This window comes from Hyperolius riggenbachi, chromosome 1, assembly GCF_040937935.1.
Source record: "Hyperolius riggenbachi isolate aHypRig1 chromosome 1, aHypRig1.pri, whole genome shotgun sequence".
NCBI lineage: Eukaryota > Metazoa > Chordata > Amphibia > Anura > Hyperoliidae > Hyperolius > Hyperolius riggenbachi.
In genome coordinates this window covers 229,024,179-229,048,324 of record NC_090646.1, presented here as the reverse complement: position 1 = coordinate 229,048,324, position 24,146 = coordinate 229,024,179, and the positions used below count along the sequence as shown (strand labels likewise).

The 24,146-nt window shown below is 43.3% G+C and overlaps 1 protein-coding gene across 3 annotated transcripts in view; it reads right to left on the bottom strand.

Annotated features, from left to right (window-relative positions):
• Window positions 1-24,146, bottom strand: part of LEF1 (lymphoid enhancer binding factor 1) — a 169,744-nt gene that overhangs the window by 35,109 nt on the left and 110,489 nt on the right. For all 3 annotated transcript variants that reach the window (XM_068231175.1, XM_068231191.1, XM_068231183.1), the window contains 2 exons: window positions 16,323-16,430; window positions 8,871-8,919 (listed from right to left, as the gene is read on the bottom strand). In XM_068231175.1, coding sequence (XP_068087276.1) covers window positions 8,871-8,919; window positions 16,323-16,430 — 157 coding nt within the window. The remainder of the gene's footprint in view (window positions 1-8,870; window positions 8,920-16,322; window positions 16,431-24,146) is intronic.

Sequence of the window (24,146 nt, the reverse complement as noted above, 5' to 3'; positions counted from 1 at the left end):
CGTTGAACCGTTCACACAGTCCATTGGTCTGCGGGTGGTAGGGACTGGAGACAATGTGCGTCATGTGTATCTTTTTGCACAGGGCCTCCATGAGTTCGGACATAAACTGGGATCCCTGATCGGAGAGCATCTCCGCAGGGAACCCGACTCGGGAGAAAATGTTAAGTAGCGCGTCTGCTACCTTGTCCGCCCTCAGGGAGGAAAGCGCCATGGCCTCAGGATAGCGGGTGGCGTAATCCACCACCGTCAGGATGTACCTTTTGCCACTGCTGCTGGGAGTGGGCAATGGTCCAATTATGTCGACTGCCACTCTGTGAAAGGGCTCACCTATGATTGGCAGTGGACACAAGGGAGCCTTGCGGGGGTTCCCAGCCCGTTTTACCTTTTGGCAAACAGTACATGAGCGGCAATAGTTGGTCACATCGATCCGCATCCTGGGCCAGTAGAAATGACCCTGGATACGGTCAAGTGTCTTGTGGATTCCCAAGTGCCCTGCCAGGGGAATGTCATGTGCGGACTTCAGCACATGCCCCCGGAAGGCACTGGGTACCACAAGCAACTTGGTACCCACACTTGTTTCACCTTCGGTGGGCTGTACAGGCTCGCTGTACAGCTTACCACCTTCCCAATATACCTTGAAGGTATCTTCATTCGTGAGGGGCTCCGAAGCCTGCCTTCTGAGTGCCTCGAGGCTAGGGTCAGTCTGGAGTGCTTGCACAAATGCAGCACTCTCGCTCTCAGCCAGCTGGCCCGTGGCATATGCAGTTAGTGGCTGAAGGCTACCATCCCTGTGGTCAGAGGAGGGGGAGGAGGCCGGAACCTCTTCCACCTGCTCTGAGCCCAGGTTCTGAGCAGCGCGGCTGCGTGTTACTGCCAGTACAGGTACACCTTCAGACTGGCACATACTGGCATTACTCACATCCTGGCTGCATGCATGAATTACAGTGACAGGTACAACAACATTTTCATCACAAACAATCGGTATATCAAACACAGGTACCTGTGACACAGGTACTATTGGACTCGGTACCCCTGGACTGGGCACATTCAACCCACCTCCCCCCTGTTCTTGCCCCTTGGTGCAAAGTACCTTAGTGTGGGCGGAGAGTCCGTCTCCCTCCTGGCAGTCTGAGGGGCTTGGGGCAGGTTCATAATAGGACACAAGCTTGCCCAGGTCGGTCCCCAACAAAACTGGGACCGGCAGTTGGTCCAGGACCCCAACAACCTTCTCTTGAACCCCCACCCCCCAATCGATGGACACCCGAGCCTGGGGAATGCGAGAAAGAGTGCCCCCCACTCCAGTGAGGGTAAGGTATTTGTCAGGGAGGATATTTTCCGTCGGGACCAGGTGCGCACGCACCAGGGTGACATCCGCTCCAGTGTCGCGGAAACCGGTAACAAGCTGGTCGTTCACTGTAACCAGCTGGTGGTTGCTCGTAGCGGAGTGGATCCCTCTCCCACCTGCGAACATGACGTTGTTGGGTGCTCCCGGCTGGGGTGCGCTGGCTGGCGGCAGTTGCCGTGGGCGAGGTGTAGGTGGTGCAGGAGCTGGCGCGGTCTGCCTCCGCTCCGGGCAGTTAAACTTCATGTGTCCGGGCTTGCGGCAAAAGTGACAGGTGATGCCCTCTGTTACTGCAGGCCTGGACGCAGCAGCTGCGCTGGAGGGCCTCTGGGGCGCACGGCTCACAGAGGTAGGAGAGTCTGCAAAATTGTGGGACTGACCTCCTCTCCAGCTAGATGGGGCAGTCCTGCGGGTCTCCGGCACCCTGGTCGTTGCAAAGGTCTCAGCGAGGTCTGCAGCGACCGTCGCTGACGCCGGTCGGCGCTCCAGCACAAACTGGCGTACATCAGCCGGGCAAATGTTCAGAAACTGCTCCAGGACGATTAAGTCCTCCAGGACACCGTAAGACCCTTTAGTGAGGCCTAGCGTCCACTGGCGGAGTGTGGTGAGCAGACTGCTGACCACATCTTGATAAGAATCAGTAGATTTTTTCTGCCAGGACCTGAACCTTTTCCGGTAGGCTTCTGGCGTCAGCTGGTACTTAGTGATTATAGCCTCCTTTATAGCGGTATAATCATTGTCCTTTTCCACAGGCAGCTCTGAGAAAGCATCAAGCGCTTTGTAGCGCAGCAAGGGTGTCAGATGTCTGGCCCACTGGTCTTGGGACAGACGATACTGACGGCAGGCCTTTTCGAAAGACCTCAAAAACAAGTCAATGTCAGTGTCTTTTTCGATAATAGCAAATTTAAATTTTGCACTTACTGGAGCGGCAGTCCCTTCAGCAGGGAGGCTGGGCGTTGAACTCCGGCTGGCTTGCTGCACTTTCGCCATGTTCAGCTCATGCTGTCGTCTCTCCCGCGCCTCTGCAGATTGGCGTTCCTCTCGCTTTTGCTCCGCCATGTACTGCAGGTACTTGTCCACATCAGTTTCCATCAGCTTTTGCAATGCCTGCTGCATTACTGGATCAACATAACTGGACAGTCCAGTACTGGCCGGTTCCAGGCGAGTACTTTCAGGGGTTCTGGGGTCGGGGATCACACTGACAGCCTCCTGCGTATCTGTTGCCGCATTGCCCGCGGGTTGCTCAACCTCGGTACGCACAGGATCTTCAGTCTCTGGTTCCCCTCGACTTGCGTTAGATGAGCCGGTGTCCTCCACAGTGGACACCTCCAGCGTCCGCAGATTCTGGCTATCCCATCGGTACAAGTCCGTTATCAGGTCCTGCTGTTTCTTGCCGCGGATGTCCATGCCTCTCGCCTCGCACAGACTCTGCAGGTCGGATAGGACCATGACCTTGTAATTCCCGGACATTTCCATGCCAAATAAAAGAAAACTTAGGGGAGGGGTACTGGTTACACAGTCTCTCTGTATATATGAAAAATATATTGCACTCAGTCACTACCAACGAATTAGTTCGTTTCTCGATAGGGCTAATTCGATAGCCCTACCTGAGATACTATCAGCACACACAGATCCCAAACGCTGCCGACCACTGTCACACGAGCCCCACTGGCCGTGAACACGCAAAACCGTCCGATCCGATTCTAGCACACAGATTGAGAGCTATGGACGCAATCTGCGTAGAATTGGCGGAGTTTGAGCGTCACGACGCAGTAGGGAGCCTGTGAGGTTACGAAAATACACTTTTACTCCAACCCAGGGGTAGATTTGCCACCATCTCTGTTTTCTATCAGCCCAGAGATAACTGCTAACTGGCTATAGACCTGTGAAACAAACAACCGGTTAAAACTGTGCAATTCCTATCTATCTATCAAAACAGTAGCGTCCCTTCGGAAGTTTAGGTCTCGTCTGTGTATACTGAATAGAAGGTTTTACTGAGAGGTAAAGACCTTTTAAAAAGCCTTTATTTGTTACAATATAAATAATTAATATATACAGACAATCCTGAACAATTAAATGATGAGAGACAGTGATAACACAGTACATAAAAGAAAAAGGGATAAAAAGAACAAATACTTATGATTCTGTGGAAAGTCCGTTCGGGAAAAGACAAAGTTCCTTTGTTGCAGTTAGTTCGCAATATGGCCGAACCACATGGCCGTTGCTCCGCCTGCAAGATGGCCACTGCTATTTCCCCAAGCAGTGGCAGTCTTTTCGGTATGATGGAAAGTGGGGGAATTGGCTGGGGGTCCTCATGCAATCAGTTTTGAGCACTGACATTTCTGGGCGGAGTCTCAAGCTCAGCCCAGGGGCGTGTCAGGCAGTGAGTTCTCAGGGGAGGAACTTCCAGCCATCCACAAAATATGTCCAATTTCATACCCCGCCGGGGTTTTGTCGCACATGCAAACCGATTTCATATTCAGATTGGGCTGAGAATACACGTTCATAGGACATCAAACTTGCAATATTTGGGGCGCACGGGGACCCCATTATTCATATCTCAGCCCCTGCTCGGGTTACCTGGCTATGTCTAGTATCACCATATTCTACAGAATTAGGGAAACAAAATTATGTAATTTTCATATTCCTCCCATGGATGGTATTTGCAAAATGTGACAAAGTTATCAACACCATGCATTCCATACTCAGTTTAGTCGGTGCCGTCAAGACTGGGAGGAATGTAGGTGTCAATAGACCTCATGCTGTGCTAGCTTCCCCTGTTGAATAGACTCTGTTGGTATTTCAGCTCTGCCCAATTAGCACATTAGTGTCACCAGAGCTTTTCCGGGAGCCTTAACAGGATTTCTTGCTAAACCAGGTTGCTTTAGCCATATGCTAACGCAGGCCCATTCAGCCCTCATGGCAAAAGGGGGGGGGGAAGGCAGGAAGGAAAAACTTCTATTTTAAAAATAAAGAATGTCAGTTTTCCGATCACGGTTGCGATCGGACAATCGGCCGCGAATCCTCGGACGACTGGGCGTCGCCCGGCGTCACACCTACTACAGTCCATAACCACCACACTGCTGTTTCTGCTGCATAAATAAAAAGGCTAAACAGAGCGATGCATGTTGAAATCAAACTCATTCATTATTACTTAGTTATATATTAAAGTCAATAAACACAGAGCTCACATGGTATTTGCTGTAGAGGTGAGGAACTCATAGTACAATAACCTTATATGTCAGTGACATTAATACCTACATTCACACTGCATAGTGATACAATAAATGACAACGTATATTGCGTACATTGCCTGATGGAACTCTGGTATAACAATGTTAGATTATACATGAAACAAGCACATTTTTCTTAAAACTAATGAATAATCTTTAGTTATGAATGAATCAATGGCATTGATTCAATGTTTGATGAATCAATGTCATCCTTCATTTGGAATGACTGTTACATTTCCCTCTGTAAAGTGAACTTGTGTGCAATAATCCTATATAGTACTAGGTAAGCAGGCTCCATAGGGTGTCTGCGCACTCTGTTATGTTCATTGTCTTTGCCAACCTTACACACCGTGGTGTCTATTTGCACACGCTTGGTACTCTACATGTAACGGGCCCTGTCAGCCTGGGTATATACCATAGTAAGTGAGGTGGGCTCCCGCTGTGCAAGAGCTGCTGATAGAGGGCATTACTGGTACTTTACACAGGTTTGCTATAAAACGAAGCTAAAGTCAAAAGAAGAAAGCACTCCAGCTTACAAAATGGTCCTTGTAATTATAATACGTTAAAAGCCCTATAATTTATTTCACTTCAGCCATTGTCCAGAAGCCAGGCATGGGGAGGGACATACTGTATGTAAACATAGTCAGACTGGGATACAATGGCTTGTTAAGTGAATGACCAATAGCAAGCTGCCACATCTCAGAAAACCAAAGCCAGGTCATTCTACTAGACTGGTAAAGCAACCGGTAACCTTGCTTGGTGTAAGTGTGGATGGCAGTATATTGGGAGAACAACAAGGACTCTAAAGGAAAGGATGGGGGAGCATGTCCGTAATATTGGTAAAGGGTACCCCAACCATAGTCTGTCGGCTCACTTTGGGAGGGATCATAACTGTGACTCCAAGGAATTATCGTTTTGTGGGCTCCAAAAAATTATACCAGATTGGAGAGGGTGTGACAAGGTGAGAAAGGTATCACAGGAAGAAACAAAATGGATTCAAAGAATGGGAACTTTGAGGCCTGAGGGACTTAATATAGACATCGATCTGGTGTGCTTCCTGGGTCAGTGAGGTGTGATGTGTGTGCATGCACCTGGGCCCGGGATCCACACTGGATCTAAAATCTTAATTTCCTTCTACTTGCATTTTGGGGGGTGGGGGCTAGGACATTAATGTATGTGGGAATATATAGATATGTGGTATGGGTGTCGGGATTGTAAATATGGGGGTACTGTTTGGTCTATTTAGGTAATTCATATGAATATATTTATGAGGTTATATGGTATGTAGGAATGGTACAATTAGTAGTTTTTAAAAATTATGCATACATATATGAAGAATGGATGAGGATTGTAAGTGTATGGGCAATCAACCTGTCCCCAATTTTTGTCTGCAAAATTAAGGGAATGGAGGGGAGATAAGTTTTTTTTTGGGGGGGGGGGGGTGGGGGTGGGGCAAGAATAATAGGGATATAAGGGGAAAAGGGGGGGGGTAGAGGAGGGGGCGGGGTGCTGGCCCGTACACATCTTTAATTATGTTTTATTCATTAATTCATTTATTAACTTCTCATAAACGTAATACCTTTTATTATGGTGCATTTACATGGTTTTATCGTTATGGCATCATGTTATATTTTATATTTTTTATATGTTGTAGCGAGGAATGCTAAATGTATGCTAATATGCTAATATGAGCATAGGAACAATTGATTCAGCTTAATGTCAGCAGCAAAGTTATTTGTTATATACGTAACTATGCACAATAGATGGCAGGGCCACTCCCCGCGGTGATGGCTTTTGCAGGCTACGGAGAGGAGGGAGTGTGACGCTATGGGGTGGGAGGGGCAGACTGCACTTAATCTTCCCACTAGACGCATCAGGCTCCGAGCCCCTGATGAGTCACTGAGTGACGAAATCGATCGGGTGGAGCTTGATGCGGAAGTGGGATACGCACGCAAAGCGGAGTGTGGAGGCGAGACGGGAACGGCGTCCAACGGCCACCGAGTGCGCAACGGAGGTCCATTGAGACAGTAGGGTCCCGGAGCCTGCCAGCCCGGCCAACATACGGGGGAGAGCCCGTTTATAAATTACTCTGAGCGCAGAATCTTTTGTGGACATGTGAGTGCAACTGTTTTTTATAAATAAATACTTTTAAACGTTATCACACTATGTGGAGTCTTTTCCATTGAGGTATATGGATACAAACTGAGTATACACACCGAATCTGAGGAGGAAAACAGAGGTCATATCTGCCTGAGAGGTGGGGGACGACCAGGGAACGGTCCCAAAGCGCATATAGACCATTTGTTGGTCTTATAATTGCGGTGAGTGACACACAAAGGGTGCTGGTGGAGGTCCCCTAGAGTTGTGAAGAGACACAGGCTTGATCTCACCCTCTATACAGTCCAATTGGTGGAGACACCCCTCAATATAGAGACTATTATTTTATTGCATGTCATTGCATATGTGAAGATGTGGTTTTAATATATTTCAATATTGTGAATTTTGGTGATTCAATTGTGAGCGCTACCTCTGGTACGGATCGGTAACCTTTTCAGGCAAAGTGTTAATTTCAAAAGGTTGGAGAAAACTGGAGAACATAAGTGATCCAAAAATCATGGAATGCATTTTTTAAAGAGTCTGCTTTTAGGTAACACAAGTTTGCAGCCATCACCTCAGAGGATAAGGATATCAGTGTAAGTTCTGCTAATGAGGATAGCAGCATAACTGCTAATGCCAAGTGCACACAATGCAATTTTCCATCAGTTTGACAGTCAAATTGATTATTTCCGACAAGTCCGATCTGATTGACTATGGTTTTTATGATCGATTTTCTGATCACTTCTATACAAAATCAATCAGTCAGAAATCAGATCGGACCTGTCGGAAATAATCGAATTGCATCGTGTGTACCAGGTCTAACATTTCTGAAACCCCCAATATGGCCTGATATGGCCCCAGCAATCCAGGAGTGCTGGCTCACTTATCTTCAGTGTTCGATATCCTTAGTAAATCAACTCATATGTCCAGTGGTAAAACTTTACGTGGATAGGGCCATACACAGTGGCATAGCTTGGGAGCTCTGGGCCCCGGTGCAAGTTTTACATGGGGCCCCCAAGCACTCTATACATAACAATTGATACAGTGCACCAAAACCTGCCAAGGACAACAACAGTGTCAGAGGTGCAAGAGGGGGATGGGGAACAGTTTGTTAATGATTATTACTATTTAAAGCATTTATAGAAATGATTGATAGCAACACAGGGCCAATAGAAAGCTAATATTGTGATTGAGGGAGGGCCCCTCAGGGCCTCTCTGACCCAAGGGCCCCGATGCGGTCGCTACCTCTGCAACCCCTATTGCTACACCACTGGCCATACATATTGGCACTATAATGTAATTGTTTTGCATTATGCTGCTTTCTTTATTTGACTTTAGTTCTGCTTAACCAATTAGGGACAGACGCAGTACAAATCTACGTCGGGCGGGTGGCGCTGCGGTTCTGACTGGAAGTAAGCTCTACGTCCCATTCAGCGCGCGCCCCCACCCGTTCCCGCCGCTTTCGCACTTTCTACCCGCCACAATGTGCTGCCCTGCCGCCTCTATGACGGCAGAGCACTGTGACCCGGGCAGGAGCCGTTTTCATGGGCTTCTGGCCCTGTCATACCTGTAAGCCAATCCCATTGGCTTACATTGAGTGACAGGGTCAGGAGCCAATGAAAGCAGCTCCTGACTGGCGCACAGCGCTCTGCCGTCATAGAGATGGCAGAGAGAGCATCCTGCGGCGGGGACAGAGCAGCGTGACCGGCGGGAGGGACGGATTATTGCGGCGATTCGTCGGTATGCTGCGTTTTAGCGTACCAGCAGCCTCTGGTCCTTAAGGGGGCAGAGGCTGCTGGTACCGAAGTGGTTAAAAGACACCTGAAGCAAGAGGGATATGGAGGCTACCATATTTATTTACTTTACACGCCTCTGCCTCTAATACTTTAAGCCATAGACCCGGAACAAGCATGCAGATCAGACGTTTGACTGAAGTTTGACTCAATTTGCTGCATGCTTGCTTCAGGTATGTGATTCAGACACTACTGCTGTCTCAAAAATCAGCAGGGCTGCCAGGCAACTGGTATTGTTTAAAAGGAAATAAATATGGCAGCCTGCATATCCCTTTCACTTCAGGCGGAGTCCTCCAAGGACTGCAGGGGAAGGGTGCAGAGAAGGGGAAGCAAAGGGGGAGAGGGAGGGAGAAGGGATTTATGGACACAGTCACATCAAAAAGATAGAAAGTCACTTTAACCAACCTGATGTGGATTCCTGGAGCTTTTCTCTCTTCCTTTTCTTTTTTTTACCCTGTCATAACAAAACGTGTACAGCTTATTTGTACTGATTGGTAAAAGATCATCATAATACATTTATTTTCTAAGTCTACATCTCCAGTATAAGCGGTGTAATCAGAGATAACTGTATAGCTAAGTACAGACATGTAATTGTAGCTATCGAACAAGCAATAATCATGTTACTGTAAACCCCAGACCTATATCCCACCCTGCACTGCGGTATCCTGTTCTTTTCCATAACATGTTGCATGCACTTTTTAGCATGCATGAACACGTGTGTCTGTTGCCCTAATCTCTGTTCAGTGGAAGATGAACATACTTCAGTCTAACATGACTAAAGTGAAAATCCAGGCAGACATATTAATGAAAGGTGACTTTCTGTTGAAAGCATAAATAAATTGTGATATAATAGAAGTCCCATTACATAAACACCATATCATTGTAGTCAAAATTATTTTATGAAATCCATTTTTCTGTCCTGTAACACATATCATTTTTGTTGGAAATAGCCCATGCGGAAGGAAAATCTAAGGACAGACAAACCCAGCCTTGGTGTTCTGAGGAAACTACTGTGATCAAACAGACAAGCATGCGCACACACTCACTCACATCCATTCACGTACCTACACACACACTAATGCGCACACACATGCACACACATACATGCAAAGCCAGCCCTGGTCAACCGAGGAAACTACTGTGATCAAACACACAGGCATGCGCACACGCTCACTCACACATATTCATGTACCTACACACACACTAATGCGCACACACATGCACACACATACGTGCAAAGCCAGCTCTGGTCATCTGAGGAAACTACTGTGATCAAACACACTGGCATGCGCACACAACCACTCACATTCACATACAGACACACATACTTTAATGCGCACACACAAATACACATATACATGCAAAGCCATCCCTGGTCATCTGAGGAAACTACTGTGATCAAACACACAGGCATTCACACACATTCATGTACACACACATTCATTCATGTACACACACATTCATTCATGTACACACACATTCATTCATGTACACACACATTCATGTACACACACATGTACTCTAATGCGCACACACATACATGCAAAGCCAGTCCTGGTCATCTGAGGAAACTACTGTGATCAAACACACAGGCATGCGCACACAATCTCTCACATTCCCCTACAGACACACACACACACACATACACTAATGTGCATACACCCATGCACACACATACAACATACCTCCCAACAGTCCCTCTTTTGGAGGGACTGTCCCTCTTTGGGAGCCCTGTCCCTCTTTCCTCCTAATTTGTACCTCTTTCAGGACTTTGTCCCTCTTTCTATGTAAATATATATATTTATCTACTAAAAATGTGTTTGATTCACTTATTCCCATCCCTTAAATTGATATACCGGTATTACTAATTTTAAAATGTAAATATGAAGGAAAATGAACCAGGATAGAAAGGACCAGTGTAGTTTGAATAATAAAACAACATATTTTTTCTTATTACATTTTTATGGTTTGTGTGACTAGGGGTGTGAAGGAGGCGTGATCAGGGGTGTGGCAGGGGCGTGGCTTAAGTGTCCCTCTTTCTCACCTCAAAAAGTTGGGAGGTATGATACAAGCACTCTCACATCCATCACACACACAGAGAGCGGCTGCTTTTGGCTGGCAGCCCAGGTGCAAGTTTTTAGCAGATCTGATGATTTCCCTTTATCTGTGGGTACTCTAGTTAAATTTTAACAAATGCATCTAACATAGAAGTGAAGCTTTAAAAGGAAGCTAAGGCGAAAGACATATGGAGGCTGCCATATTTATTTCCTTTTAAACAATACCAGTTGCCTGGTGTAATGCTGATCTTTCTGGTATTAGTAATGTCTGAATCACACAACTGAAACAAGCATGTGGCTAATCCAAAGACTTAGGATCCACATGCTTGTTCAGGGTCTATATCTGAAAGTATGAGAGGCAGAGTATTATCAGGACAGCCAAGCAATGTGCATTATTTACCTCAGGTTCCCTTTAAGCCACATATATACTTTAGAAGATTGTTGCCCTTAGCAATGCTCCCTGATCAGTTTGGATGACATTTACCCGGAACAAACAATGTGCAGACACACTGCTCAGCCCTTTGCTAAGCAGCATACTGTATTCTGAGCTAGGTATATGGGGGGGGGGGGGGGGGTGGTAGATGAGCAAATGGCACCCTACTGTGGGAGCTGCAAAGGAAGTTTCCAGAAAATAAAAAAAAATGTCAGGCAAGAGCAATACATCCTGCCAGAACCTCTCCAGGGAAGGGGGGGGGGGGGAGGGGTTAACAACATCAGGGAAGGCTGTAAACACTATACAATTTGTGCTGAATGATGATTATGAACAATTACATCAGCCAAGGAAAGTCTAAAATACATATGTAGCTTTAGATGTTACCATCTTATATTATTCTTTAAGTGGGAAATTCGTTTGAGATATTATACATTTTATCAGTTTTTATCCGACTAACATCACAATATAAATATTTATTCAGATCGGTGCTTGGTGACTAGCTTAATGACACGATCATTTCTGTTTTTGTTGATTCCACCTGGATACTTAAGTGAAAATAATTTTTTTTTAAAAAGTACTACAGTTGATGTCAGGAGTCTCCACATGAAAATGTTCCGTTGTCCGTGTTTAACCAGCTGGAACGTCATTCATACAAAAAGACCACTTATCAAGATGAGATGTGTACAGAGGTCTACATTCTGCTGCCCGGCTTTCTAGCCAGCATTAATCCCAGCTGTACGGAAAAGCTGCACTTGTACACAGGGGGATCACAGAGACGTGGTGGAGAAGAGCCAACAAGGGTCACCGCTGCCAATGATTCTACTTTTGTCAGCCAAAGTGTCTCCCGAGAAAAGTATATAAACCTACTTATCACCGGATTATACTTTCATGGGATAGTTATAGTTTGATGCTAAAATATACATAAACATGCTGAAATGGCAATTGGTTGGCAAACAACAGCAGTATCGTAAATCTAGTGCTGGATTGGTGGCTTCTCTCTTACTGACAGGGTTAATGAAGTATTTGGAGGTTGGCCCAGTCTTGCAGCTGCTACAAACACTGGTCTACAGGAACCTGAAACCTGATATTATTTGCCTCTTCTAACCACGCTTTGGCTTCTTAGACACCTTTACTGGCATCTTCTATTTGTTTCTCAGTTTTATTTCGAGAATACTTTAACTGGAATAGGAAAGTTTCTAGCTAGAATATAAAACTGCATTTTTTTATGAAATAGATAATAATTTATTTATTATATAATAATAACTGTTGCAAAAATCTTAAAATTTAAAATATATGTAAACATATACAGATAAGTATGTTTCTTCCAGAGTAAAATGAGCCATAAATGACTTTTCTCTTATGTTGCTGCCACTTACAGTAAGTAGTAGAAATTTGACAGAACTGACAGGTTTTGGACTAGCCCATTTCCTCATGGGGGGTTCTCAGGGTTTTCTTTATTTTCAGAAGAACTTAGTAAATGGCAGTTGCTCCATCCAACTGCCAAAAAAAGTGTACAGTGGGCAGGGAGACAGGCCAACATCTTAATATAAATCTTTTTCAGGGAGTGTCTTTATCCTCTATAATAAATCCCTAATGTCTCTGCGTCCCATGTCCCTGTGTGTGTCCCACATGCGCTCTGCACATGTGCAGGGACGCAGAGACATTGAGAGAGAGCGAGAGCAATGACGGGCGAAGGGGCAGATGGGCCGGCGGGCGTGCACTGGTGGGTGGGTGCTTTGTGCACGCACACGGAGGGTGGGAGCGTGTGCGGCGGAAATTGTGTGGGTGCGGTGGGCGCATGCGCAGTGACAGACCTAGTCCGTTTTTAAATGGGCTTAGGTCCACTAATAAAGGCCATGCTGAGAATCCCCTACAGAGAGATGGACTAGCCCAAAACCTGTCGGTTCTGTCACATTTCTACTACCTAATGTAAGTGACAGCAACATAGGAGAGAAGTAATTTATGGCTGATTTTACTCTGGAAGAAACGTACTTCTTATTTATATGTGTTTACATATATTTTAAATTTTAGGATTTTCGCAACAGTGGTCCTAGTTCTTCTCAAGGACCTCTGTGACACACTGAAGCTCACTGCATGCACTAAGGATTTTTATACTGCACCTGAAGTATGTGCTATGTAAAGACAATGGAAGTGGAGCTACTGGTGGGGTCTGTTATGAAAAACTGGGCAATACAGAGTCCCAGCAGGTCTCTTAAGTTGGGACACAAATGTAGGCCTCCTCATGTTCCGGCTCTTTGGAGCAGAGGCCATGTATGGGGCAGCAGGGTACTGGGAGTAGGGCTGAATCTGGGCTTGTAAGCTTTCGAGTGTATTGCTAAGATTGACATTGTGAAAGAGAACCTTGTTTTACAAATCAGGCACTGAGTACAAGGTGATAAATCTACCTAGAAAACACGGTTAATGTCCATTAACAGTGTGATTTCAAGTGAAGGATTGTATTTTTGAAAAGATCATCAGACCAAAAGAAAAGATCTTATTTAATCAATCCACAGCACTGTAGGTTACCCGAGGATAGGGATAGAAGTGCAGTTTAACCTACCTTATCCACTCCAGTGTGCTGCTACCCCCTCCAAAAGATCAGAAAGTCATGCATGCCCTGTGCCTCCTCAATTGTATGTGCAGGTCATAAAGACTTGATCAAGGAGGCATGCATCTGAGACGTGCCTTGCAGATCTTTCACAGGGGTCAGCAGCACACTGGAGTGAATGGGAACCACAGCGAGGGACCTGATAAACTGCAGGGGATGGAAGAAGCACCAGGTAAGTTAAACTACACGTCTGTCCTTCACCTTGTGCATCCTTTAAAGAATCTAAGTTGCAATTGTATTTATACCGGCTGCAATCATATCCATCAAAATATCTGCCACATCAATTTAAGGAATTGATTACATGATCATTTACTAAAAATTGTACTGGCAATGGGCATCTTTAGGTTTACTTTAACGGGCCATGATATATCTTTTAACACCTTAACAAGTCTACATCTAATGAGCAGTCAGTTTATAAGAGGGAGAGCGAACTTCTACCATAAAACAGGCTAATCGTCATCTCTATCAGTTTTCAAATTTAGGGATTTTCCTTATGTTATGTTTCATTAAATTCTTAAATGGTTACAAAAATCTAAAGGAGTTTTGGAGTCTTGTTTGAACCATGATCTCTGATCGGTGAGGGGAAACCTGAGGAGTCAGGATGCTCTGCTCTTGAGCTGACAACAGAAAGTGATGTACAATGGCAGCACACAGACAGATGTCATCATAAGACTAGATTTTCCATCCTACCCATTTGATATCCGAGCAGATTTTGATTGGGCAGGGTCGCTGCTTTTTACCTATATAAAGGCACAGGATTATCAGAAGATTAGGTGACAAAAAATTCATCTGGCTAAAAAAAAAAAAGTAAAATGATGGTTAGATGTGTGTTGCTATTGCCTACCTGGGATTTTTTGTACGTAATAGAAGAATGTATAATGCTTTATAATATAATTTTTGTGTTTATTTTTTTAATTATTTTAGTATAAAAAAAATGACAATAATGTTTAATTAGGAACATATGAAATATTATTTAAAAAGTTTCATCTTTTGTGAGAAAAAGAAGAAATATCATTTTACTGTAACAAAAAAAAAATATCTTCAGCATTACAAATACGAAGTCCTGTGACTTAAGTCTGCTACAAACATCCAGTTTTGATTGGTCGATGATTTGCCAATTTTAACACCTCCATGTAGCATGAGGACCTACAGATATTGAATACTGTACTACGAACATGCATGGGTAAGCTTCCATACTACATGGAATAGATGAAATTGGCCAATCACTGGCCAACCAAAATTGGTTATGTATACCAAACTTAAATCTATGCTGTAATGCTTTCTATGGATCTAATCTAGCCGCTTCTTAAAGGCATCTTGAAGTAAGAAGCATATGGGATCTGCCATTTTACTTCCTATTAAACAATACCAGTTGCCTGTCAGTCTTGCTGATCTTTCTGACATCAGTAATGTCTGAATCTCACACCTGAAAAAAGCATGCAGCTAATCCAGTCAATCTGCATGCTTATTCAGGGTCTTTGGCTAAATTAATTAAGGTGGCCATACATCTAGCGATTTGGCAGCATGGCGGCAACAGCATGCGATATCAGCAACGGATCCCCCAGCGTGGTGCCCCCTAATGTAAATGTGCCCCCCATGCATTAAAATATATTATCTGTCTGCTGTTGCCTGCCGCATTGTTCATCCACAATTAACATTTGGGGCATCACAAGGCCAATTCCTGAGAGATTTCATGCTGAAATCGAGCAGGAATCAGCCTGCCGTGTATATGCAGCCAACAGATCTCTCTCTGATCGAATTCAATCAGAGGGAGATCTGTCCCTTGGGCAAATCTTCCCATCATTGCTAGAGGTATGGGCACCTTTAGAGGCAGAGGATCAGCAGGAGAGCCAGGTAATATGCATTGCAAGGAACTAAATATGGTGGCCTCCATATCCCTTTCACTTATTTATTAGTGCCCTGATCAATCACTCTGCAATTCATTAGTGTGAAAGTGGACTCTAAAAATCGATTGAAAAGTTGTACCACTTGATGCAGAACACACACATTTGGCTGTCAACCCCCCGCCACTCCTCCCCCACCTGCTTGATGAAAATTCACAGCTATGCCCAAAAACACTTTGATTAATCAAGTATACTGGAGATAACAGTCCACCAGCAGATTTGTTAAAAGTAATTAAATCTGCTGGGAAGATTGATTGGTATATGGCCAGCTTAAAGCTGCATACACACTTTCATTAAGTGTCGCCTGGAAAGATCTGTTTTGTTCTATGGAAAGAGGATGGGGTAATAGAAGTCAGAGGTGCCCTGCTGAGGAGACTGCAATCTGCAAACAGGACAGGTTGGGCGTTAGTGATCCAATATGCAGGATCATTAACATTGTCATCTGTGTTAGGGGACACCTGTAGTCATGTTATATTTCTGAACGATCTTATCACAAAAGATCTTAATGGCTGGTGAAAATCTACCTTTACACCAACAGGTGGAGCTCTTAACAGAATGCACTGTATTTTGTGACAATCAATATTTTCCTGATTTATAAAAAACACCTTACATAAAACTAATAAAACAATGCAATAAAAACCCTATACATTTCCCTTATGATTATCATATTATTTCAATGACATTCAGATTTCATCTATTATTCTGTACTTCCAAATTCACCACATATTTCCCTGAATATCACAATTCTTAAATGAGTATTATGGTAGGCACTTTATGTATACAATATTTATGTATGAGAGTAGTGGTTGTTACCTTATGCTCTTTACTTATGGAAAAATGGTGGCAATGACTTACATAGTTGTCTCTTGCAGACCAGCCCGGATAGAGCTGCATGTGTAGCTGCCTTTCTTTGCGTGCTAACTCGTAATATTTGGCCTGTTCTTCCCGGGACAGAGCGTGCCACTGCAAGAAACAAAATACTCAAATCAGCATCAGCAAAGCAATGAAAGTGCAGAGTAAATGTACAGTAATTACATTCAGGTTAACAATGTAAGAAACTGTTTTTTCAGTCATCCTACAACATTGGAAGCGCTCAAAGCTTTTGGCTGGTATTACTATTGGCACTTTTATTCACCTGAGGAAGCAGGCTGCGACTCGTGAAATGCGTTGCCAGAGCTCAATAAATCTTTTTGTCATTTGTGATTGTCATCATTGAGGTAAGCCACCTCATTTTTACCCGATGATTTACTCGAGAAAATGAAAAGATTCCTCATGGGAAAGGGGGTATCAGCTACTGATTGTGATGAAGTTTACGCCTTGGGTAAAGTTCCTCTTTAATTCAGCCACAGAGTTTTACCCTTAAATTTTCCATTTCAATATATTTAATATGCAGAGGAAGCATGATTTGTGTAGCAAAACCTGTGAACACAATTTTCTCTGATAGAGAACAGACTATGAGGGAAGGATTTGGGAATTTGCAATTTAAGCAATGATTGGCCTAATGCAATGTCAAAGCTCAGTCACATGTATACTGAGCTACTTAAATTGGAGCTGTTAGCCATACTATATCAGAAAAATACAACAATACATATATAAGTAGATAAATACTTGCTCTACTTACATAACATATGTATTGCACTGTCCACATTTTGATTTTAGTGATTTTCTACAGTAAAAAAAAAAGAGAAAATCCTTCTTAACATTTCCCATTTTAACAGTGGCTATTTTGAAGCCAACCCTCATGTAATTTATTCCCTTACTCTCCTCCGCATGAGAAATATTAGCCAATCAGAGAGGAACAGAGGTGGGGAGGGGAAAACAGGAGGGAAACAGGCTTCAGCCAATCAGGCTGCATTAGTTAAGTCTGAGGGAAAGTAGAGAAGCAAAAAAAGGACAACCCAGCATACCCTGCAACTTCCTTTGTGCGTACCAAATAAGAGAAAGGTAAACTGGGGAATGATCATTTATCAATAAGAAAAGTAATATTAATTTTAACTTTTGGATTGTATTTTGGATTGTCTGGTTAGCATCCTTATTACTTGTTTACCAGATAAAAATAAAGAATTCATTTTTTTATTTTATGCCCAACAGTTACACTTTAAAAGGTGTTGAAAGTTTTCTGGCCCTTCTAACTAGCTGATAGAAATATGCTCGCCACCTTTAAAGGGAACCTAAACTGAGAAGGATGCAGATTTTTTTCTTTTAAAATAATGCCAGTTGCCTGACTCTCCTGCTGATCCTGTGTCTCTATTACTTTTAGCCACAGCCCCTCAACAAGCATGCAGATCAGGTGTTCTGACTGAAGTCAGACTGGATTAGCTGCATGCTTGTTTCAGGGTTGTGATTCAGCCTCTACTGCAGCCAAAGAGATCAGCAAGACTGCCAGGCAACTGGTATTGTTTAAAAGGAAACATCCATATCCCTATCAGTTAAGGTTCCCTTTAATATAACATAAAGCATCAATTTCCTAGATCATGAATTCAATGGCCACTAGGTGGCGAATGGAAGAAAGTGGACAGCTCCAGTATGTGCTAAATAAAAGTACCACCCTAATGTCATTTATTACAATTAATCTTTGAATAAAGGTGGCCATACACTGGCCCGATTCCCGGCCGTTTCGACAGCAGATTCGATCCTGGGATCGAATCTGCTGCCAATCGTTCGCGGTAAACGCCGCCGACGATCCGATTTCCTCCCGAAATCGGATCGGTCCGCCGATCGCGCCGTGCGGGAAATTACCCTCGATCGCCCGCGGGTAAAGTGCGCGTCGCTAGCGGCGGCCGATCCGATGAAAAATACATTACCTGATGCGGGCTCCCGGGCGTCTTCTCCGCATCTTCTCAGCGCTGCACCCGCTCCATCCCGGCGCTTCCTGGGTCACTGCAGTGACCCAGGAAGTTCAAATAGAGGGCGCTCTATTTGAACTTCCTGGTCACGGAGTGACACAGGAAGCGCCGAGATGGAGCAAGAACAGAGCGGTGCAGCGTGGAGAAGATGCCCGGGAGCCAGCGTCAGGTAATGTATGCGCGGGGGGAGGACAGGCGGCAGGAGCAGCTGAACAGATTGTGATCGGTTTCAGGCTGAAATCGATTCACAATCTGTTTGCAGTAAAGGCAGCCATACGATCCCTATCTGATCAGATTCGATCAGATAGGGATCTGTCAGCTGGTCGATCTGATGGCACATCGACCAGTGTATGGCTGCCTTAATGCTTCCCTTGCTTATAACACACTGTGAAATACTGAGTTTAAATAGACTTTCAGAAGCTTTTCATGACACCCCTACTGTGTAAACAATGAGAAGCTAATCCCTTTGTAGAGCACAGCCACTGTAATGTGTTTAAAGAAAATACTATTCTCATTCAAGATGTAATGCAAATATTCTGCTTCTTTTCCTTCTCTCCCAACTCATTCAGATAGATGAGGTCAGCTGGATACAGAAAGTGTTTAAAAGTGAAAAAAGGAAGCAGTTAAAATCTGGTAAAACCAACAGGTTTTGGACTAGACCATCTCCTCATGGGGAATTCTCGTTTTTTTCTTTGTTTTCAAAAGCATTTCCTGAACTGCAGTTGCTAAGTCTAACTGCTGTTAGGGATGCTGGCTGTATCTTATTTGGCAGTTACCTTAGACTCAGTAACTTATGTTCAGGAAATGCTTTCGTAAACAAATAAAACCATGAGAATCCCCTATGAGGAGATGGACTAGACCAAAACCTGCTGGTTCTGTCAAGTTTTAACTGCTTACTTTTTTTCGCTATAGTGATCCTTTTAAATCTGTACAGCTAAAAACAATATTATTTTAAAAATATTAGTTAGACAAGTAATTTCCATTCAGTGTCCAATCCATTATTGCTTCAAGAAAAGTTAATTTGCACCGCATGTGCAACCTCAACCACGTAGTCTTTATTCATGTCTGCCTCCTGATACATGATTTCATGTCCTATTCTATAAACTGGCCAAATTAAGTGATTTAACATTATTAGTAGAGTGAGAACATTGATACAATCACAGTAAAGTGAAATTAGAGATTGGTAGGCAGCACATTGGTGCCTTGCAGCACTGGGTCCCCGGTTCAAATCCCAGCCAGGGCACTATGTGCAAGGAGTTTGTATGTTCTTCCCGTGTCTGTGTGTGGGTTTCCTCCTGGCACTCTGGTTTCTTCCCACATTCCAAAAACATACAGAAAAGCTAATTGGCTTCCCCCTAAAATAGTCCTAGAATAGGATACATACATTACACAATACATACATAGACATATTACTATGGTAGGGATTAGATTGTGTGCCTCTCTGAGGGACACAAGATAATATATACTCTGTACAGTGGTGTGGAAGATATATACATTATATGCATAGATGATATATAAATACTAAATAATAATAATAATAATTGATACAATGATCCAACTAGTCCTCTAATAAACAAGATCAAAACAGAAAAGAATATTGTGATTGTTCAACTGTGCAACTTAAGTGAAATGTATAGACCTGCAGATATGAATTTCTGCATTAACATACTGTTATTTACCACAAAGCCATTCGTAAATCCTTCAAATGGTGTCACTATAATCCCCTTTTCTGGTCAGCTTACCAAGCCGCCAGTGTGACATATGTGCCCAGGAAGTGAATAGGCGTTATGTTGCCATGGAAAATACTATGGTGGCTGTACATGCTCTAAGAGAGGAAGGCCTGATGGCCTTAGGCATGGAGATTAGTCGCATGAAAAGGGTAAATAGAAATGCTTATCACAGACAACACGCATTTTGAAAATGTTCAAATATCAGCAACTGATTTGGAGAAGCAAGAAATGATTAATAAGGAAAACTGCACTAACGAGAGATGAAGTTTATGTGTAATTATGTCAAGCTGAAGTGTCACATGCATTATGTGTCTGGTGGGATATGTGCTTGTTTTAGTCTGAAGTCACCAGAATAACCCAGTTTGTGAGGAAAGAGCCCCAGGTCTATGAGATCTCTAGTGGCGCCTAGTCATTAGTGCCTTATCCCCACTCTGTAAAAGACACCTAATTAGTTTTTGAAGTGCTTCTACCACTTTTAATTACATACTGATGTTTAATAATGGTATTAGCACTTCCTTCACATCTGGAGCGGATCTGCCTGACTATTGATCTGGTACTTCATGCTAAGGGTGCCAGACGACCTACCAAATGAATGACATTAATGAAGGTTTTCTACGCCATTAAAACCTAGAAAAGAGCTTGCATTAAACATTATTCATATGAAGCTTCCATTTTCTAGTAAGCAGAGTTTTTCAACTTTTTATTTCTTAGTATATGTGAGCAATTTTATTCAGTGTGGTTTGTGGTTTATCACCATCTAAGCTCTCCTCCAACTCGAATCTCGTCTCCTTCCCTAATGTGTCCAACCCCCAACCTTCTAGACTGGAAGCTCACAAGGGCAGCGACCTCCTCCTAGTGTTTCTTATTCTGATGTAATTTATTATCATATGAACATGCACCAGTATTGCTGATGTCTCAAACCACTCAACAATGTCTGTATTTGTATTGCTGGATAAGTTTTGAACGTCTCGTGTACCTGTGTTCATCACTATTTGTTTGATGCTATGTACAGCATTACGGAAGATGTTGGTACTATATAAATAAATACTAATAACAAAATAAAAATAATAAATCTTGAAAGACAGGCTTTAACTATATTGTAAGTACAGTATACAGTATAGTGCACCATTAGATTGCTTGTTTGTTTCCATCTTGCAGTGCATTACAGAATACACAGATTCAAGCACTGTATGCATCAGCTAGGCCTAAAATAAGGTCCTCTTGCTTCTCGAAAACAGACTATTCTTTCCTGATACAAACATGCAATGCCGGCCAAGCATGATGCTACTAAAGTCTTCCTGAGTTGTAAAACAGTGAAGAACCTGGTCTATATTTTTTCTTCAGTACTCTGGTATGACAAACGGCAGTAACTCTCATCTTGTTCATATTCCATCCCCCCTCTTATGTCTATAGGAAATAGGGAACATAATTGGTAGTGTTGGGTACAACTGTGTATGTGTGTGTAGCAATCACTGATGTAGTCAAGATACCAGCCAGCACGCCAATTGTATCCATACATTATTAGTAAATGTTTTTTTTTTTACAAAGAATCCATAAATCCATGCAATTTCAGAGCAATGTAACGTTTAAAGTAGTTTTGTGAATGTGTCTATGTTTTATGATGCATTTTGAACACATTTACGGTACATAAGAAAATGCCAACTAAAGCTCAACTGGAGCAGTTGTTCACCGACCGATCATAATCTCTAAAATAAAGCAAGAAATCTACCGTAATTGGTTGCTTAAACTATCTTCTGGAGTAGTAAGGCATCACTAAATTAAAGACGGCTGAGGTAGCCAATAACGATAATCGGATGCATGTACTCCAGCCCCGACTTCCACCAAGCCACTGAACTGGCAGGTGGGCCAACTTGGTTTGTATTCGCTGCATGCCACACCCGCCACGTGACGTCTCTTCTGCCTCTCTCCATCGGCCCTCCCCCCAAGTGTATTCAGACAGAACGCTTTGTCAGCCTGTAGACTCCGCAGCCTTTACCCAGCACTGTCACCTGAGGGATTGCACCATGATCCCCAGCAGGGGACATCAATCGAGGGTGTGTATGGGTCTGAAGGTGACATTACACACTTTCTACTAAAATATTTGTCGACTATTTTATAAAGATCTACTTTCAGTCATTGCTGTAAAATATTATTGTTTTTTACATGTGCAGTGTAGTCTAAATAGACTTAGAATAACCTCAAAGCTAAGAATAATCTTATAGCAGAAAACCTACTTTATGCTATTTTTGGGATAAAACCAGAGGAAGCGGTCATCCTGGTGGTATAGCGCAGGAGGGAAGCAAGGCATGTAAATGAGGAATATTGGTGCCTCAGCAGTGGTGTTATGCTGAACTTTCCATCCAGTTCAGAAATACGCGAGCCCTCCCAGTCACAGGTCACTGTTAGTGCAGAGTCCAACGCAGAATAACATCAGAGAACAAACCAGATTTACACTTCCAAAGGCCTCCACAGTTCATTCATATCCTCCATGATACTCCAGGGGTTGCTGGAGATGTTTAAAACAAGCTACCATACAGTGCTTTGGAAACCTGAACAAAAGTCTCCAGTTTATAGCAGGAACTCTTCCATGTTTGTGAAAGAAGTAAATGAAGTACCTTCCACAGAACATGTGGAATTTGAGAAGCTGGTCTTCAGCAAAACATTTAAAGGGAATCCAAGTGGAAAATGCAATGTAAACTGAGTATTCAGTTCCAGTTCTAATGAATCTGTATTTGTGTAGCAATTATAATGAAGTTACAAACCAGTACTAGGGATAAGAAAGAATGCTTTTGCCAGTCTCAAAAAACATTCCTCAAACTTCGCACGGTTCTGTGAATTTTCATCAAAGCTAATTTGCAAATTGCAGTGTACACCTAACAAACTAGCTGAAGGACTACAGGTACCTTGCTGTAATTTGTCCCTAAGCACACACAGTTCTAACCTATGTACATCTGCACTTAATGAATCCTAGAGCTGACAGTTCTAACAGTACTAGGTGCAAACAAGCTGGAGGACTAGATACCTTACTGTAATTTGTCACTAAGCACATATAGTTATAACCTATGTACACAATACACCCTATAAATCACAGATGTAAGTTGGTAAAACAGACATAACTACAAACTATTTCTCCCTAAAGCATACATTCTCTACCTGCCTCTGTCTCTCTAGCTGCTTTCACAAAGACAACAAAAGATTGAGTGAAATGTCTTTATGTGTGTGACAGATGTGTGCGTGTCTGTGTGTTTTTCTGTGCCTGTGTGTGTATGTGGGTGTTTGTGCCTGTTTGTGTGTCCCCACATGCGTGCATGTATGTGTATGCCTGTACGTTTGTGTGTGCATGCCCGAGACGTGTAACGCCTTTCAGTCTTGCAGTTGAATATTCCAGTGTCAATGTTTAGCGGCACTTCAGCCCTGTTTATTAGCATCTTAACTATGACAGATTTTGAAATCATAACGTTTCTTGGAAATGTGAGTCATAGGAAATATATACTTAAAGTGGAGTGATTCATATATTTTATACTATTATTCTGTCAAGTCAGGATTATTACAGTCACCCAACATCTACTAGCAAATAAAAAGACCCAGGTGGTTACTTAGGGTTTTAGTTTGTACAAGATGTAAAAGTTATCTATAAAACAATGATTCAAATTCAAAGTGATTAGTACTTGTAACATCTGTATCTCCATTATCATATATATTTTTGTTTACTTGAATCTTCACTTCCTTTTTAATATTTTAGTTTGAAGAGCGCCTGGACTTGATTTGCTGCGGTCCTACAAAACTTAAGAGCACCAGAGAAACGCAAGTGATTCCGCTTACCTGGCCTGTAGTCATTACAAATTCTCTGCAGTTAGGGCTAGGACTCACAGGAGCTGTCTCAGATGTGCTTTGGAATTGCTGGGGATTCCAAAAGCGCTAGACTTATGAAAGGCAATGGAGGTGATTCGACAGGAACGATTGTGATTTCCCCAAATTGCAATCATGGGTCCTGCACAGGACCGGCCTTTGCTATGAGCGACCTGTGCGGTCGCTCAGGGTGCCGTCGTCTCAAGGGCGCATGTGCCCTGTCGCCCCTCGCCGCCCCGCTGTCTCCCGGTGTC